General features: G+C 39.7%; 2 protein-coding genes across 17 annotated transcripts in view; one reads left to right on the top strand and one right to left on the bottom strand.

Moving 5' to 3' along the window:
• Positions 1-1,868: 1,868 nt before the first annotated feature.
• Positions 1,869-13,547, bottom strand: LOC105498753 (heterogeneous nuclear ribonucleoprotein K). 9 transcript variants are annotated; one of them, XM_011771061.3, is made up of 17 exons: positions 13,411-13,547; positions 11,293-11,372; positions 11,111-11,195; positions 10,621-10,718; positions 9,915-9,971; positions 8,381-8,424; positions 7,435-7,507; positions 6,828-6,899; positions 6,212-6,325; positions 5,781-5,909; positions 4,814-5,121; positions 4,623-4,677; positions 4,225-4,308; positions 3,844-3,859; positions 3,684-3,766; positions 3,119-3,288; positions 1,869-2,397 (listed from the first exon to the last, which is right to left on the bottom strand). In XM_011771061.3, exons 3-17 carry the CDS (start codon positions 11,166-11,168, stop codon positions 2,364-2,366), a joined length of 1,395 nt encoding a protein of 464 aa, XP_011769363.1. In that variant the 5' UTR covers positions 11,169-11,195; positions 11,293-11,372; positions 13,411-13,547; the 3' UTR covers positions 1,869-2,363. The 9 variants fall into 9 exon arrangements, with proteins under 9 accessions (XP_011769363.1, XP_011769366.1, XP_011769364.1 ...); XM_011771064.3 differs by having other exon boundaries at positions 1,869-2,337; XM_011771062.3 differs by lacking the exon at positions 13,411-13,547 and adding an exon at positions 13,061-13,174.
• Positions 13,479-17,243, top strand: part of LOC105498752 (RecQ mediated genome instability 1) — a 138,613-nt gene continuing 134,848 nt past the window's right edge. For 5 of the 8 annotated variants that reach the window (XR_011612378.1, XR_011612376.1, XR_011612375.1 and 2 more), the window contains exon 1: positions 13,479-13,799. The gene's annotated coding sequence lies outside the window, so the exon portion shown is untranslated. Of the gene's footprint in view, positions 13,913-17,243 lie in introns of all 8 variants that reach the window. The other 3 variants (XM_011771057.3, XM_011771058.3, XM_011771059.2) reach the window with 3 other exon arrangements.

The following is a 17,243-nucleotide window of genomic DNA, read 5'->3' as shown; positions in this document are numbered from 1 at the left end:
CATTTACCAATCAATAGTAGTGGCCTTGCAAAACACCCCTCTCCCTCCCAAAGCTATGTATTGAAGATATCAATGCCAGATATTCAATCCATTAAGTCTTCAGTAGAATGATGTGTTTGTCTCAAATTATTGTAAAACGCAAAAGTGAAAACATTTTCAGCTAATAGTCCATGTGTTACATAACTCATTTATAGACAACAGATAAAAGCTTTGAAAGCCAGTGTTCTCTCCAAGGATGCTTTCCTCCAGTAGGAGTAACAATTTGACTAAAATGTCCTTACAAATTTTTCTTTAGGGGTAAGGGCTCATTTCACCCTAAGCAACCCCAACTCACCCACACTGGGAAAACCATACCACAGGTAGCATTCACTAGTTTTAAGTGACATTTTGGCATTTACTTCATGTTCTTCGTAAATCAAAAGAACACTCTATGCCCCTCCCCAAACTAAATGTCACTCAACTCTAATTCCCTTAAAAGGCATTATTCTGTGCCCAACGATATTCTTTTACTATATACAAGCCTCTTACCTAAATTCAATAATTACATTCCTGACTCCTTTTTCTATATAGTTGTTCATGTTCTGAGACAGGAGGACTGCTTGTGCCCATAAGATGGAGGATGCAGTGAGCCAAGATCATGCTACTGCACTCAAGCCTGGGAAGAAGAGCAAGACTCTGTCTCAAAACAAAAAAGTTTTCAAGTTTTCTGGACAGTTGGAGGTTAATAAGCAGTATTTCAGGAATATGAGCTAGGAATCATACGCTGCAGTAATTTTACATTGTCTCCGATATTCTCAAACATCAAACGAAAGCTATTTTAGAGAAAGGAACAAAGTAACTCATTCAAAATTTCTCATAGGTAATGAGGAAAGCTGACTATAAGGAAAAACAAAACAAAACAAAAAAAACCTGATGACTAGGCTCTCATTTTGCTAAATTACTTTAATAAATTATGAGCCCAACTACTGAACTTTGCATCTACCACCCCTGCCAGCTTTCACTTATAAATGCTAGAAAAACACTCCACACACACAAAAATATATATATAAGATTACTGTATTTCCTTTTAAGAGGAACGTTTCAACAAATTTTACAGGTGTCAATCAACCCTTGTTCAAATTGGGCACACATCAAATCTAGCATCATGGGTGTTTTATTTATTTGGAAGTGAATTTTAACTATCAATACAAATGCCAAGATACTACACAAAACATCCACAGGAACTTTTTTCATCTTTTTTTTTTTTTTGAATTGTACACAAACATTTCCTACATAATCCAACATACAACAGAGAAATGGTACATCTTTTTCTTTCAATTTGCATACAATGGAAAAACAAGTATATATATATTTTACAAAGTTTAACTAATAAGACACTAGAGCAAGTTGACAGTTTAAGTCTATAGGTGAGAAATTATCTAATAAAAATAATCAATTTTTTCAGCATTAGTCACTTCCATAACCAAGTGTTATTCCGATTAATAAAACTTACTGCCAATCAGAATTCTGGTATATACTAATACCATTACTCAACTTGTAGTACTGCTCCCCACCTTAGTTCTTCACAACTACTAACATAGAAAATGTTGAAAAGTAGGGGCAAGCATTTGCAAAAACAAAAAATCCCCAGCTTATTATAAGCATGAATATGTATGATGGAATTTCTTCCCAGCAATAGACTTCCAAACCATCAAGAAATCACCAGAACTAAGTTTGCCAAGTTATTTTGCCTATGTCCAACAAGAGATGCACTTATATGTCCAACAGAGGAGCTGAAAATCAAACTTAGTGTTTAGTTTGGGGGTGGGTTGGGAAATTCAGCCACCATTTTAAAATGACTGTCTTAAAAAAAAAATGACCACCAAAAATAGGTTCACTAAATTTATTTTAAAAATCATAAAACGTTTCTTACAAAAGAGCATTACATTCTGCACACTGCTCTGAACAGATGCCAGGGACATGTGGACTATTGTTACTTTTCCTCCCTGTCCCACCCCCCAAATGTTACAGTGACCACAAAGCAGGTGTTCACAATTACATGGGGGGAATTTTTTTAAACCACCAACAATAACAAAAAATAAAATCCACTCACTCTGCTGCTGTTTCAAAATTTCAATGTTAGTTTTTGCACGCCCTTCCCCCCCCCAACCCTGTTTGTAAGGAACTAAAACATTACATCTGGTGAACAGCAAAGATTTCACTACACCTCAAATGCAGAACACCTATGAAGCAGAGGAATGTTGGCTTTTTAAACAGAAGCAGATAAAAAAAAAAAGATGCAGGACTCCTTCAGTTCTTCACTAGTCTTAGAAAAACTTTCCAGAATACTGCTTCACACTATAAAAAAGAAAAAATATCTTGCATTAGAATCCTTCAACATCTGCATACTGCTTCACACTATAAAAGAAAAGAAAAAAAAGTGCGAATTAGAATTTTTGCTCGTAACATCTTAATCAACATCAAGACAATTTCAATGCTAAATTAAAATGATAAACATGTCCATTACAATTAGAAGAGTTCAAAAACCATAAGCAATTACAAATTAAAGCAATGTTAAATGTCAAGAAAAATGATGAGCGGTAAATCAGACATTAGTAGAACAGAATTAAGAAAACGGAATTGAAAGTTGTTAATATTTGGTAGAAAAGACAAAGAATGCTAGTAAGGTGTGAAATGCTGCATTTTACAGCACCAATCATTTGTCCTGTAGAGGCATGGCCTGTGCCATATGGCAGACTGTGATTTGTTGTCAATTTAGTTATCTAAAAACAACAAAATCACTAGTCTTCCACACAGAACTAGGCCAACATCCAATGAATCTTCTATATTGTCTACAGGCTCTGTACAATTTTGTAACAAGTGGTTTTGGCAGCAGTTTTCACCAGAGAAATGAGAAGTTTGCTTGGGTAAGGCTTCTTCCAGCAAGATTAGTATTGAATGTCTTCGTTTTTAGTAAGAAAGCAGAAGAAAATCAAGGCAAACTATTAGAATGTTTAGAAGTTAGGTCCCCAAAAGGTAGAGACACCATGGCTTCTAAAAGAAAAAAATCAATTGAGAAGAAAAGCTCTTTAAAGGTTTTAGTATGTATAAGCTAACACAAAGCTAAACTTAAACTGACCTGTTCTGCAGCAAATACTGTGCATTCTGTATCTGGTCCTGTGTTCCTGTAATGGTAATGATCCGATCTTCGGATCCTTCTAAAGGCTCATCAATTTTGATCGAAGCTCCCGACTCATGACGGATTTGTTTAATCCGCTGACCACCTTTGCCAATAATAGATCCAGCCAACTGAAAAGATTTTTTAAAAGTATGTGTTTACGATATACTTTTAACATTTACTACCTGTATTTTCAAGGAGCATGAAGTGTATTAATTTTATTCATTCAGACTCTTAACTATCCCTAAACCTGTCAAAGTTTGAGTTACAATGCATTTATGTCACACTCACTAATGTTTCCCTTAATTAGCTAATTAAGGGCTCAACACCCTCTTAACTATTTTTATTAACAGCACTGATCACTTAACAAGGCTCAAACAGCAGAAAACCTAGCTCACTAACGCCTATGAACATAACCTCATTCCTAAATGTGTATTTTTGTTAAAGCCTTCTGAATTAAAAAAACAGAAAGAAGGAATAATTATAAAAGTGATAAAGTGCTCCTCATAGTATTAAAGATACTTACATCTTTGGGAATAGTTACTTGTGTAGTAATAATAGGTCCACCAAGATCACCATATGAGCCACGACCCCCTGCATAGGAATAATCTGATTTAAATAATGAGCAGTAAGTTCATTTAAAAAGTATGAAATTAATGTTTGATTTCACAAAGGAGAAAACTTACCATATCCGGAGCCACCCTAAAAACAGAAAGAAAAAAACAGAAAATTACTTTGCCGTTGTAGTTACTACCAGTACTTAAAATAAAAAATTCATTCAATAAAAATGGAGTCTCGCTATGTTGCCCAGGCTGGTCTCAAACTCTCGGGCTGAAGTGATCCTCCTGCCTCAGGCTCTTTTGTAGTTGGGGTTGAGTGAGTACCACTGCACCCAGCTTCACTATTCAAGTATTTTAATACTCATAAAATCCCTCTATTCAGGAAACCAAAGTCATCCTGTATCCTATTTTCAGTGAGTATCCTCTGGGGAATAATAAACTTACTGGAGAGCAGGTAAACATCTTAAATTATCACTGATATACACACAAACAACCATGATACTCAACCTGTGGTTCATAAGCCATCTGCCATTCCGATGGGCTCCATGTATCTATTGCAGAGTCCCAAGTTTCATCAGCACTGAAACCAACCTGTTAGCGATAAAAATATCAACATGAACCCACATTGTATTTTGTTATAGAGCTGTTTTTATATGCCTAATTTGCATGTTACATTAAAACAAAAGAGGGTACATATATAGGCAGCAATTATGTAATCGAGGGGAACAAAGCTCAGTAAAGTCATAATCCTCCAGCAGCAAATAACAGAATGATTTAACTAGTAATTCAAACAAAATTTACTTGTAAGAAAAGCTTTTTAATTACTATAACCTTCAACAAAACGTGAACTATATTGTTACAACCCTCACATACACAAAACACTGGTAATAAACCAAAGTTCTTACCATGCCGTCGTAACGGTCTCCAGGTCTCCCTCTTCTGTCATAGGCCATGAGGTCTCTGCAAGCACAGTACTTGTTGTAATCTAAACTTGTTTACATGCCACACATATCAAATCAAAGTCTACCTTGTCTACCACTAAGCGCAGTCTCTTGTAGGTTAATAATTCATAGATTAAAAAAAACCAAAAACTTACCCCCCTCTAGGTGGTGGTGGTGGAGGAAGAGGAAGATTCCGAGCTCTGCTACCACCCCGGCCGCCTCGTCCAGGAGGAGGGGGAGGTGGTCCTCGACGAGGGCTCATATCATCATAATCTCTTCTAGATGGAGGCATGGGACGCCCACCCCGACCAGGAGGCATTCTGTCAAAACCACCTCTTCCCCGCATTGGAAATCCCACTGGGCGTCCACGGCGGTCATCAAACATCATTGTAAAACCACCATAATCATAGGTTTCATCGTAAAAATTTGGATCATAAGGCTGTGCACGTCCTTTGATGGGAGACTAAAAACAGAGATAGAACAAACTTACAGACTGAAGAAAAAGAGACCCGCTTCAAACCAACCCTTCTCTCATCATCAACAAAATACAAGTCATTCCCCCATCAGGAGGTGCTAGAGACAGAAACAGGAATTATGTCAACACTAACAGTAGCAAAGTAAAGATTCCCAAGAACTCCAAAACTTTTGGCAAGTGCTAAACACAAGTGAGTTCTATTGCCTGTGCAGGGAGAAGTAACAGCTTGCTCTTACACTTAAATCTTAAGAAACCACAAAGTCCTCCCATTTTACACATAACAAACTACAATGCATATTTCACAACAAGGGCTGAAGAGATCAGTATCTTGGCAAGCCTGTAATCCATACTGAAGCACCCGAGATAGGAAGCCCTGCAGCCCCGCAGCGTAGTTACAAAGACACAAGCAACACTATTGGAAATTCATTCGAAGGATCAAAGGCTAAAGAAATACCACCAACAAATTACCACTCTCCACTTTTTCAAAACCATTTCTAAATTAAAGTGATGGCTGAAGCCAGGTGACAGAAAATTGCTAGGGAAAGGGCAAATAAAGACTATTACACTAAATGATCTGAAGCTACTTTTGCAAAAGGTTATCACTTTGTTTCATAAAACCAAATGCAAACAAATGTGTTCAGAAGTACCTCAGATATAAGATCAAGGATGATCTTTATGCACTCTACAACCCTATCGGGTTTTCCTCCAATAAGAACAACTCTGTCAGTGGAATGAGGACAGCATTCCTGGAAAAGCTTGATGGTGGTTTGAGTGTTCTGTAGTAAGATCATAAAAAAAAAAATAATTAGAAGAAAATTAGGTTTCCTAGGTTCAGTGAAAATTGCATTTGAATTCAACAATTATCCCCCCATAATATAAAAACTTCATTAATTATCACACGACTTTGCAATGGTATAAAAATTTTGACAAAATACAATAGCAATGCCAGACATTTTTTGTCGTTTGTGATACGCAATCTTCGGAGGGAACTCAGAAGGGAAGTGAGAGAAGCTCACAGAAACAAGTCTATATGAAAATTTACTTTCCAGTAAGAAATATGGCAGAATTTTTTTTTTACCTCTCGAAGTTCTTTGATTTTAGCACCTTTGACCCCAATAATTCCTCCTGCTAGACTCTGATGAATCAACAGCCTCAACTCGCAGTCAAAGTCACTTCCTTTATAGTGTTGGTACTGTGGAGGGAGAGTTATAAAATTTTAGTCTCAAATCAACAATTCCCCAAAACACACTTATCTGCTATAAGCATAACAATAATATACTGTTGCAGTGAGCAACCTGAATTTATATTTCAATAACTTTACCAGTTATGTGCTTATTATCCTCAATAGCCAGGCCCAAAAAGGACATTCTGCACCACCTTAAAAAACTATTTTATTTTCAGGTCCTGCAACACCATACCCACACTGCAGCCATTTAGCATGTCGCTGTTACCACAAAATTATTATTAACATTCAAATAACACCATAATAAAAATGACTGCAAAGCACTTTGCAAATGTAGTTAATTCCCACTGCAGCATGGAGCAGGGTCAACAGTGAGTTGTAAGACCATTCATGTATCATGTTTTTAAGCCTTTTTCTATAGAGATGGGAAAAGCACACTATGTTAAAAATATAATCGATCCTATGGGCCAGGCTCCATACTTCAGTGGGGTTCAATGGCACTATGACATACATTTAAGCATTCCACAGCATCAGATTCGAGCGGGAGCTGGCTGGTTGCAGTGGGTGATGGCAACTGCAGGCCCTGAAAGTAGAAAAATAAGAGTAATAGGTTAAGTGTCTAGCGTGATCAGGCTATTGTCGCATATATTGGTAAAGCTACTACAACATATTTTAAACCTATATTATTAAATGAGAAACTGCTTTACTCAACATTAAGATGATATAAAACATAAAATACTTTTCTCTATATACCTAAGTGAATTACGTAGAGTCGTAAAATCCTAAATCTAAATACTTCTCCTTTTCAACACATTCCCATAAATACTCTAATTTAAAAAATCTCTTTTCTAAAACTAAAGCCCATAAAATACACACTAAATCCATGAAAGCACATGACCACAGATAAGTTCACATTTACTCCAGGAGTGGTCAGCCTGTTTGCTTTTTTTTAAAAAAACAAATTATGTATGTACAAAATTACGTAGCACATTGAGATACTCCTGCAAACTGTTATATCCATTGTCTCTCCACCTCCCCCATCATACCCCAATACAATGCACTTTAAACATTCCCCCCTCATGTTGTCAAATATATTTTAAAAAAAATAATGAGCCTACCTCTTCCAAGGTAGGGATGATTTTCTTCAGAATTTCTCCAATTGTTTCAATATCAGCACTGATACTCAATATGCTGTCAAATACCACAAATACCAGATAATACAAAAAAGGCGGAAAAGAAAAATGAGTTTTGTGTTTGTTACCAAAGTCATACAAACTTTTACAGAGATGTAACATACAATTATTTAATATTCCCCATTTAAAGTAGCCTATTTATAGATTTCTCACATGCATTTTGTTTTATACCCAATACAGACATGATAACAATATTAGGAGACTTGCAGAGAGACAGAGAGAACGGGCTTTTGGAAGGGCTCAGATTAAGTGGGCAATAAACTGACCAGAACTGAAGCAGAGTTGAATATTTATGTTCCCCGCCACCACTAAGTTAAGGATACCCTCGCTGTTACATTGGTAAAACTGGCACACCTTCTCTTAGGCAAAGTGGGGGAATATGCGAGTGGTGAACATTGTATCTGGAGTAAGGTTATGAATACCAGTTAGAAATTAGATCACTAATGGGCTCTGCAAGAAAACAAATACAAATGCAAGACAAAACAAAGACAACACAAATGAGAAGTGAAGGAAAGTGAACCAGAGTTAGCATTTCATCAGAAAAAATTATGAACAGGCAATGTTGGGAAGCAAGGTGGGCCACAAAGACAGAGCGAGAGACTATCTTGGTAACAATTTGATTTACAATGCGGCAAATATGCAACACTTGAAGCTGTGCTCCTTCCATCGAAATAAAATTAGTGGATCGTTTGGGTGGGCAACTCACGGTAAAAGTTCAGTGACAAAAAGACTTAATGGGGAAAATAAGACAGAAACTTGAAAAACAATACACCGTCTAAAGGGGATACTATTTAATTATATAAAAGGCAGGTAATAAAATACATTTCTCTCTTTCTAATCAGGCAGTGAGGCATAAACTGTTGGGACATACCGCTCGGGGCCACTGCTGTCTGGGACTGAAACACTGGCATTGTACTGCATTGGTCATTGGCGTTCGTGGATGTTGGCATTGGGCATGGGCATTCAATCAGAAGTTGTCAAGTATGGTACCCGTTTGGCAACGAGCACATTTTTGGGCATAGCCAACCAGGGTTTTCACATGGGCGTTCAGGGGCGGATGGGCCAACGTCATGGTGGGCAACGCAGGGGTAAGTCGATCCAGTACATGGGCAACGGAGATATATGGCCAAAAAAACAAGGAGAGGGAAAAGGGGGAAAAGCAATAAATTTTAATTTAATACAAACTATACTCATACTCTCAATTAATGAAACAAGCTTAAGTTGTTCTGAAGACTAACACAATAATGGACTTCTCTAAATCTGACTGTGGCTTAACATTAAGGACCTCAAATGATGGTTCTAGCCGTTTTTATTTTTTTAAGAAAAACAAACGATGTTTCAGTAGCAGGCTGGCTCATGAGGGTAGACACAAAACCTGACTCAAAGTTTACTGAAATTCTTGAGGAAATGGGGAAATAACCCAGATAATTATACAGAACATCTGGATTAAGAGGAGAGAGGTTTTATAAAAGACAAAACAAAAATTCCCACACCACCAAAAACCCTAACTAATAAGACTGGTTTGGTTGTCTGGAGGTTTTAAAACGCATTCCTAGATCCTAACAGGCAAGTTTGTAAAATTTTAAACAAAATTTCAAGTTCAGTTTACAGTAATCAAGAGGAACATACAAAGATCTGCGACCAAGAGAGAAATGAAATACTGTCAAATAAGTACTCGACACAAAGTTATTTGCCTCATTTTTAGCAAGAAAAACATTAAGAAATGTGTACACTATGAGAAAAAAAATTTAGAAATTTTGGTGTAGCCAAGTCCTATAAACGTGCTCACTTCTGGCACTGCCAACATTTAATGTGTCTAATCACAAGAGTCAACCCACTGTAAAATGAAGACTCAAACAAATCATAGGCATTGACGAACAGTTTCCCAATTATAAGATTAAGTGCCTACTCTATTCTTTACCCATATTTAAATCATGCAACCTCAACATTAAATTCTTTGTGCTCCATGTGCAAGCCGTCAAAGAACAGATGGACATTTTTCTTCCGAAAGAAAACAAAAAAAATTTTTCTGGATTTAACCAGCCACCTGCAATGGTTTTCAGTAATACTGTAATTGATTCACACACAGGATGGTGCAATCAAGGATTTTTACACTTTGTTGCTATTTCTAATTAAGATGTTATCTTGCTTGATGAAGTGAATAGTTTGGTGGACTCTTATTAGAATGTGAAGAGGTTTAATAGAAACCATCCCCCCAACCCTGCTCAATCTGGGCTTTTGTTAAAACAGGAATGGATAACTTTGAAATCAATTCTGTAATAATAAATTGTTACAAATGTCTTGTAGCTAAACTATGAAATGATTTCTAGGATGTAAATCTTTAAATTTCTATAGACATATAAACTGAAGCTGCTCGTGTACTAGTTTAATATCTTAATACTTACGTCTGTACGGAGAGCCTTAATATTCTTGCCTCCTTTTCCAATCACTGCCCCAGCATTCTGGAGAAGATACAAAGACAAAAAATTATTTTGCCTTTCCCTAAAATTAATGTCTACCTATACTCTTAAGATTTTGCTAAAAAATCCTCTAACCTGTTTGTTATAAGAATAAAAATCTACTTGGGGATGTAAAAACGACCAGGCCAAAAACAAATCAAAAATCAAAATATAATTCTAAGTGCTTTGAGGACTAAATAGTTTGGAGTACTTAACATGAGAAATACACCAAGTATAAAATAAAACTAAGCACAGATTTTATAGCACCTTTTGGTAAAATAAATCAATTAATTCAGTATTAGTAGGTACCTTCATATTGTGACCCGTGATAAAACAATAAACTGCCAACTAAGCAGTTTCCTAAGGAGTCCACACATAATTAAGATTTAATCTATTAATACTTTAAGAATCACACTCTCCTCCTAGCTTGACCTGTAGCGGTGGTTCACTACAGCAAAGGCTTTAATCTTAATTATAAGTGGAGTAACAAAACCACCAGAGCCTTCAAGTGTGTTTAGAAAGAACCACAAACAAATGTTTTATATTCTTCAATCTGTAAAACTTTTGACTTTCGAGAAAGCCAAACCAGACCTTATCTTAATTTCCACTTGAGTATGAACCCCCTTCAAAATTTCAAGAATAAAATGCATACCTTGCTTTGAAGCAGAATGCGTAATTCAACCATCTCATCAGTGTTTCTAGATCTTTTAAATGCTTGTTCCTCTTCCATATCTTCTGCAGGGCGTTTACCTAAAAATTAACAGTTCAGATTTCAAAGAAAGCAGCGAAGTCTCCAAAGCAACTCCATTCTGTTTCAAGAGACTTGTTGCTAATCTTAGGCATGTTTTAGAAAGGCCAAAGGCATTGCTATAGACTTGAACCTTATGCTTCCATCTAGTAAAACGTACCAAACACAAAATACTGTGACAAAATACTTCAAAGGACTTGAAATCCCAAAATGCAAGGAAAATTTTTTATATGCAAATCAGTTACTTCAACTTCATAAATAAAAAGCTAAAATGTAACTGATAAATCGCTGAATTAAAATTACCTAAACAGAAATACCAAAATTTCACCACACACTTCTAGGCAATAATTAACAGAATAAAAAAAATACTGTTAAAATTAAAATTTATTCTCACCAAATTCACCATTGGTTTCAGTGTTAGGGAAGGTTTCTTCTGGCTGTTCAGTTTCCATATTCTTTTATTAAATGGGCACACCAATCTGTTGAAAAATAAAGACGCTAGTACATTTGGCTTATTGGAAAGCAAGCTGTAAAAAAACCAAAAAACAAAAAAAACACACTGCTTCTAGAACGTACCAGTTATTATATATCCTTGCAGAGCAGAACTGAAGCGTTCTGGGTCGGACCAACAACTGACACCCCAGTGCTGCAGTAGCCTATAAGAACCAACAGAAATCAGTTTTGCTTTTGTTTATTCCTATTACTGAATATTTGTTTCTGATCACAGTCAACACTGATTTGAACCCAAAAAACTAGCTGCTTCTAAAACTTGACTCATTTTAGGGTTTCACAATTCAAATGACTGCCTAAAAAATACAAAATTCAACGGAGCCTGGTTTGATTTTTTGCTAAGTTAGAACAATAACTTTTAGCCACTGAATTAACTCCCAACACAGCAATGAATTGTTTTATACGGCACACTCACAAAAGCCTGAAAAGATAAATGTCATCCACAAAGCATACATTTATGAAAAGTTACAATGCATCTTATTCACTGGAAAAACTAATTTTATATTAAAACTTCTAATTGCTTTTCTATTTCTTTCGACTCATGCTTGAAGCGATCTTATGTGACACCCCGAAAGTTTACAAATACAACGGCCACTGCGAACACATCCATCAACAATCTACCGAAGGGATAAATCCAAAAATCTAATACAGGACCAGATCCAAACTATCACACTACCAGTCTATTAATCAGCGAAGCTAATGGAGCCCTTGAAAACTAAGTCACTAGCGGACTATTTTAAATTAGGCTTGAGAGAGTACAACCCGACAATTATGCCTGTAATATGAAAACTAAAGTGTCTACGCGCCAGAACGGTCGACAGGCCTGCAAACAGCCTTTTTAAGCTTCCCTCTTGTCGGGACTAGGAGTTGACAAGCGGCCTCTACTAGAAGGTTGGCTAGACAGCAAAGAGCCAACAATCGAGGCACTTTTATGCCTCCCATTCTCCCATACCGTTGGTGGACTTATCGCTCTTCTAACGACTAACTGAAACGACATTCTCCTGGCCCAGCACTCAATTTCTGAGGTGGGGTGTGAGAAATTTGGATAAGAAAGTTTAAGCAAAAACAGCAGGGCTTATCTGTAAGAATAACGCTGCCGCGTGCCGTTCACCCTTCGGGTCCTGCAGTCACTAGTCCCCAGGCCCCGAAAATCCGCTAAGTATGTGCTCGACTGGCCGAGCGCCAACGCGCCCTCCCCTCCCCGCCTCCCGGTACCGGGATCGGAAACAGCCGGGTAACAGGACTGGAAAAAGCGAGAGTCGATAGCAAAAGCGCCGCCACCTCTCCTCACCCGGATCCGACAGGAAATGGCGGCCCGCGTAATGGCGACTACGTGCTACTAGGCGGAGCCGAGCGCCGACCCCCTCCCCCACCCACCACGCGGTCCCGAGGTCTCATCCCCCGCATCCTCCCCCCATCGCCCGAGACAAAGCCACCGAGGCAGCCCTGACTGTTCCGTCCCCGCCGCTCCAGCTCCGACCCCGGGCCGGGAGACCCAAGGTGAGGCGGGGCTCACACAAAGAGAGCGGCGGCGCGACCTTCTCCCCCAGCCGGGCTCCTTTCCTCCACGAGGTTCCTAGTTCCTAGTGCCACATAGCTCCAGCTCATTCTAAAGGCACATGCCTCACGAATCCCCGAAGTCTCTAGGACCACAACGCGGACTGCGGATACACGCTCAGGGAAATGGCGGAGGTGGGGGAGGGGACGCCGGGCAACGTTCCCACTCGGAGAAGCGGCCAAACACCAAAGCGGCCCCCAGAATGCCTCCCTCAAGCGGAAAAACTGGGCTCCGACCCTCACCTCCACGAGCCGCTCCCCCAACCCGGCTTCTCACCGCGCGAGGCCGCCGTCTCTCTGCAGCAGCGCCGCCTCAGCCGGTCGGAGCTAGACAGAAAACGAGCGCAGGCTCCCCTCCCCCGCCTTCTCGCGTCCTCCCCGCCGTCGCGCCCTATTGGCTGCCAGGGCTTCGGCGATGGTGCGAGGGCGAAGCAATTGGCCCGAGGCCACGTCAATCAAGGCGACGGGGGAGGCGACAACCCCGCCTCCCGCCAGCGCCTCCCTTCGGGCTGTGAGGCCACTAAGGGCTCGAGAAAACCCGGGCTTGGGAAAAGTCAACGCAGCCTTTCAGGGAGGCCAAACCCATGCCCGAATCAGCAATACCCAAGCTCCAATAACTCCAATTACCTATAGGCCGCGAACAAGTGGGACACAGGCAAGACGTCGAGGTCGGTGCAGCAGAGAAACAGAGGATAATGGCGTCTGCAGTGCTGTCGCCTGGAGCGCCCTCCTCCTTTCTCGTTCGCGCACTCACTAGCTGGGGGGAGGAGCGACTAGGGGGCGAACCTCTCGCGAGATCTAACAACTGCCTAGTTCACGCGCACAGGGAGGGGCCGGGGAAGGGGCGTTTTCCAGGCCTGAAGGAGTCCTTTGGGGTTGGAGGAGGGGCGCGAGCGCGCGACAAATCGGGCGGGAAGAGGCAAAAAGGGATCTGGGAGAGTGCTGCGGCGGTTCCTGTTCTTACAGTTGCGCGGCCCAGGGACCGCTGTTGCGCGAGGGAAATGCGGGACGCCCAGGTCGGTGCTTGGCCCAGACTTATGCCCCTGTTTCCGCAGCCCACACTTGCGCCCGAAGCCCCTTAGCCCGCCGCGGGCTGTGGGCTGTGGGCTGCGGGACTAGCTGCGCCGCGGTAAGTGCGGGCCGCCTGCGTTCGCTGTTCTCGGCCCACGCTTCGGAAACCCGCTGTTTGTAACGGTCCGGGGCCTCAGTCAGCCCAGGCTGGGCCCGGAGGCGCAGCTGGCGGTTCTCGGCCCGCTTTGCGCTGGGGCGGGAGCCGGGGAAACGCGGGGCGAGCCTGGGAGTCCTGGAGAACTTCTCGCCGAGAAGAGCACAGGCGGTTTCACAGGGCTCTCCGTTCTGATGAGACTTTCCTCTTGGGTAATGGCGCCTGAGATGGTGGAAGTATTTTGTAGTGTCGTCGCTGTAGTTTATTCCGATAAAATTTTTAGGCAATAAATATTGCACTCGTCTCCTAAGATGAATGCATATCGCTAAATACGTTGTAGACCTCCACGTTCCATTCAAAGCGCCTGCCTTGTTGTGGCAGTGATGAAAACAGACAAAAACCCCAAACCCTCTCCCGCAAACGTGCTCCTGTTCTAGCGGGTTCAGTTCACGGTTGCATTGTATTCGGTTCCTTACTTCTAAGGCTCCTGTGCCAAGCCTTCATGACTTCCTTTGTTAAGGCACATAAGGTCACTTTCAATCGGTGACAACCCTGGGAAGTCTCCAGCCCTGGTAGTACCCGCTTTCCACATCCTTACTCGTCAACCTTCCGGCCTCCGCACACCATCCCAAACTCATTTTGAAGCATAAAGATGTTATAATCTGCACATGAAGCGAAATCCACCATTGACCGAATACGTTCATATATATTTTAGTGGTGATGAATTTGTGCTGATTCATTCCTGTTATGTTTCCTTCTTGGGTAATTTGCAAAATATATATACCAGCATTCTTTTTAATGGCCACGATTGCATCCACCCAGCATCTTTTACTTGCCTGATTAGAGGAAAACTTGTTAAGGTACACTGAGGATTTCATGATGAACACCGGTATTTACATTCTGGGAGGATACGTTAACACATACTGTTAGAACATAATGTCCGGGATTGTGGAGTTTATAAAAGTTCTCTTTAAGTGGTAATATAGTTTTTAAAATGGTCCCCACCATGAAGAGTGTATAGTCTTGTTGGGTAGGTAAAACTTAACTCACATTTCAGCTCTAAAACACAAAGTTCAGAATTTTATTAAATATTCAGCTTTGATGAGATTATGTAGGGGCTGGGAATACTTGAATCATAGAGATTTAATCCGCCAGTTAGGATTTGCAACATTTAATTTTGTCATTGAAAACAGACATGTCATTGACACTAATATGCACAAAGAGCGGTACGGTAATAATGATGCTGTACTTTCTTTAAAGTTAGTATGTATGTTGCAGTCATCATTTTCTTGATAAGCAGTGATGAGTGGGAATCACAAGTTAAGCAGCCCTATATAAGAACTTCTTCCTCCCAATTTCATTGCCAGACCGGACCCCGACTGGTGTAAATTATTCATCCTCTCTAGATGCCACTGTGGGATGGTTGCTGTTTTTTCCCCATTTGATTTCCTCTTTACTTCTTTTAATATTTAGGTTTGCTATTTAAATAACAGGAAAGTCTGTTTTTTCTCCATCCTTTTATTCTCTGTTTGAAATTAAGACTTTTCAACCCACTAATTTTATACCTGTGTTCATTCAAGAACTTACCAATAAATTCATTGACTCCAGTTTTGTGTAATTGGTTCTATGGTGTAATAGTGTAGTGATCATTTTGGACTCAGTGATTTAGACCCAATGTTACTTAGATGTGAGATTTACTTCAGATGGGCTGATACAATTGAGATTGTACACTATTCAGCTGGATTATTGTTTAAAATAGTATTTATAACTACTGTTTCTTGAGTTCCCCACTGTGTGCTAAACATTGTGCTGGCAGTTTAATACTTTTTAGAGTTCTTTAAGTTGTTAGTTATCTTTGTTTTATGGATGAACGAACTAATACTAAGAAGCTGGCCGGGCGCGGTGGCTCAAGCCTGTAATCCCAGCACTTTGGGAGGCCGAGACGGGCGGATCACGAGGTCAGGAGATCGAGACCATCCTGGCTAACACGGTGAAACCCCGTCTCTACTAAAAAATACAAAAAAAAAAAACTAGCCGGGCGAGGTGGCGGGCGCCTGTAGTCCCAGCTACTCGGGAGGCTGAGGCAGGAGAATGGCGTAAACCCGGGAGGCGGAGCTTGCAGTGAGCTGAGATCCGGCCACTGCACTCCAGCCTGGGCGACAGAGCGAGACTCCGCCTCAAAAAAAAAAAAAAAAAAAGAAGCTAAGAAACATATCCAAGGTCACATAGCAAAATTGGGTTCCAGATTCTCTTTTCTGTCTTTTCCTTACCTTAGGTTATGGAGGATCCACAAAAATCTCCTCTGATTATTTCTTTTAATTTCCGTCATACACAGTATAAATTTTTCCTCCCTAATTTTTGGAGTATCTTCTCAAAAATTCCAGGATTACCTTGAACTCATCCTCAATTAATTAAAATGTAGACTTACCTTTATTGTTTAGATGAAGATAATGGAAATGTGGAGTAGATTTAAATATTCCTTAGTGCTGTTAAGTCTCAGCTGCTGTCGGAATGGCACACGTAATGTCTAAAAGGATGACACTCCTGCCTCACTTTTTATTAAAAAAAAAAAATTGGAATATATGAGGCTGACTGAAAATTAATCTAGAAATCAATTAATCTAGAAATCACCTAGACCTTCGTGGTAGGTGATAAAATTTTCCCACTTTATTCTCTTTTGTTTAGTTCCTGGCAGTCCAGATCTAGAATGTAGATTAGTGTGGTCAGCCAAGTTTGTCATTCACACAATGCTAATCATCTTTCTTAAAAATGTTTTTTTCCTGATTATAAAATTAATGGGGATTAAGCTATATGTAATTTTATATGTGTTCTTTTCCTCAAAAAAAGTAAATAAATGTATTTCTATGTCATTAAATTATTCCTAAAAATGGCTTCTTTAAAGATTTCATAGCTTTTGATTTCATGGTGGCGGTGAAATATATTTAACTTTTTTCCCATTTTGAACATTTTGTTTGTTTTTTTCAAACTATAAAAACTCACTGGTAAACACTCTGCCACATAAATCTTTGTCTTTATTTTGTTACTTATTGATGCATAAAAGTTGTGCATAGTTTTGGAATATATGTGATAATATATTCAATTAATTTGTAAAGCTCAAATCACAGTACTTGGGATAGTGTCTCCTTAATATATATGGCTTTTTTCTTTTTGGTCCTTTTTTATGATTGTGTCCTTTATTCTGGAAAGTAAAAGAAGTGGATAATATGGTATGAACATACTTTTTTTTTTTTTCCTGAGACTGGAGTTTCACTCTTGTTGCCTAGGCTGGAGTGCA

Source organism: Macaca nemestrina, chromosome 14 (assembly GCF_043159975.1).
Source record: "Macaca nemestrina isolate mMacNem1 chromosome 14, mMacNem.hap1, whole genome shotgun sequence".
Classification (NCBI taxonomy): domain Eukaryota; kingdom Metazoa; phylum Chordata; class Mammalia; order Primates; family Cercopithecidae; genus Macaca; species Macaca nemestrina.
This window is presented reverse-complemented; position numbering and strand designations above follow the sequence as displayed.

What these genes read in the sequence shown, in the direction of transcription:
- LOC105498753 (XM_011771061.3), bottom strand. Translation starts at nt 11,168, where the DNA reads ATGGAAACTGAACAGCCAGAAGAAACCTTCCCTAACACTGAAACCAAT. An exon ending in AAATCAAAGAACTTCGAGAG is followed by an intron (nt 5,910 to 6,211) that starts GTAAAAAAAAAA and finishes ATCTTACTACAG; the next exon opens with AACACTCAAACCACCATCAA. An exon ending in TCCTTGATCTTATATCTGAG is followed by an intron (nt 5,122 to 5,780) that starts GTACTTCTGAAC and finishes CTCTGTTTTTAG; the next exon opens with TCTCCCATCAAAGGACGTGC.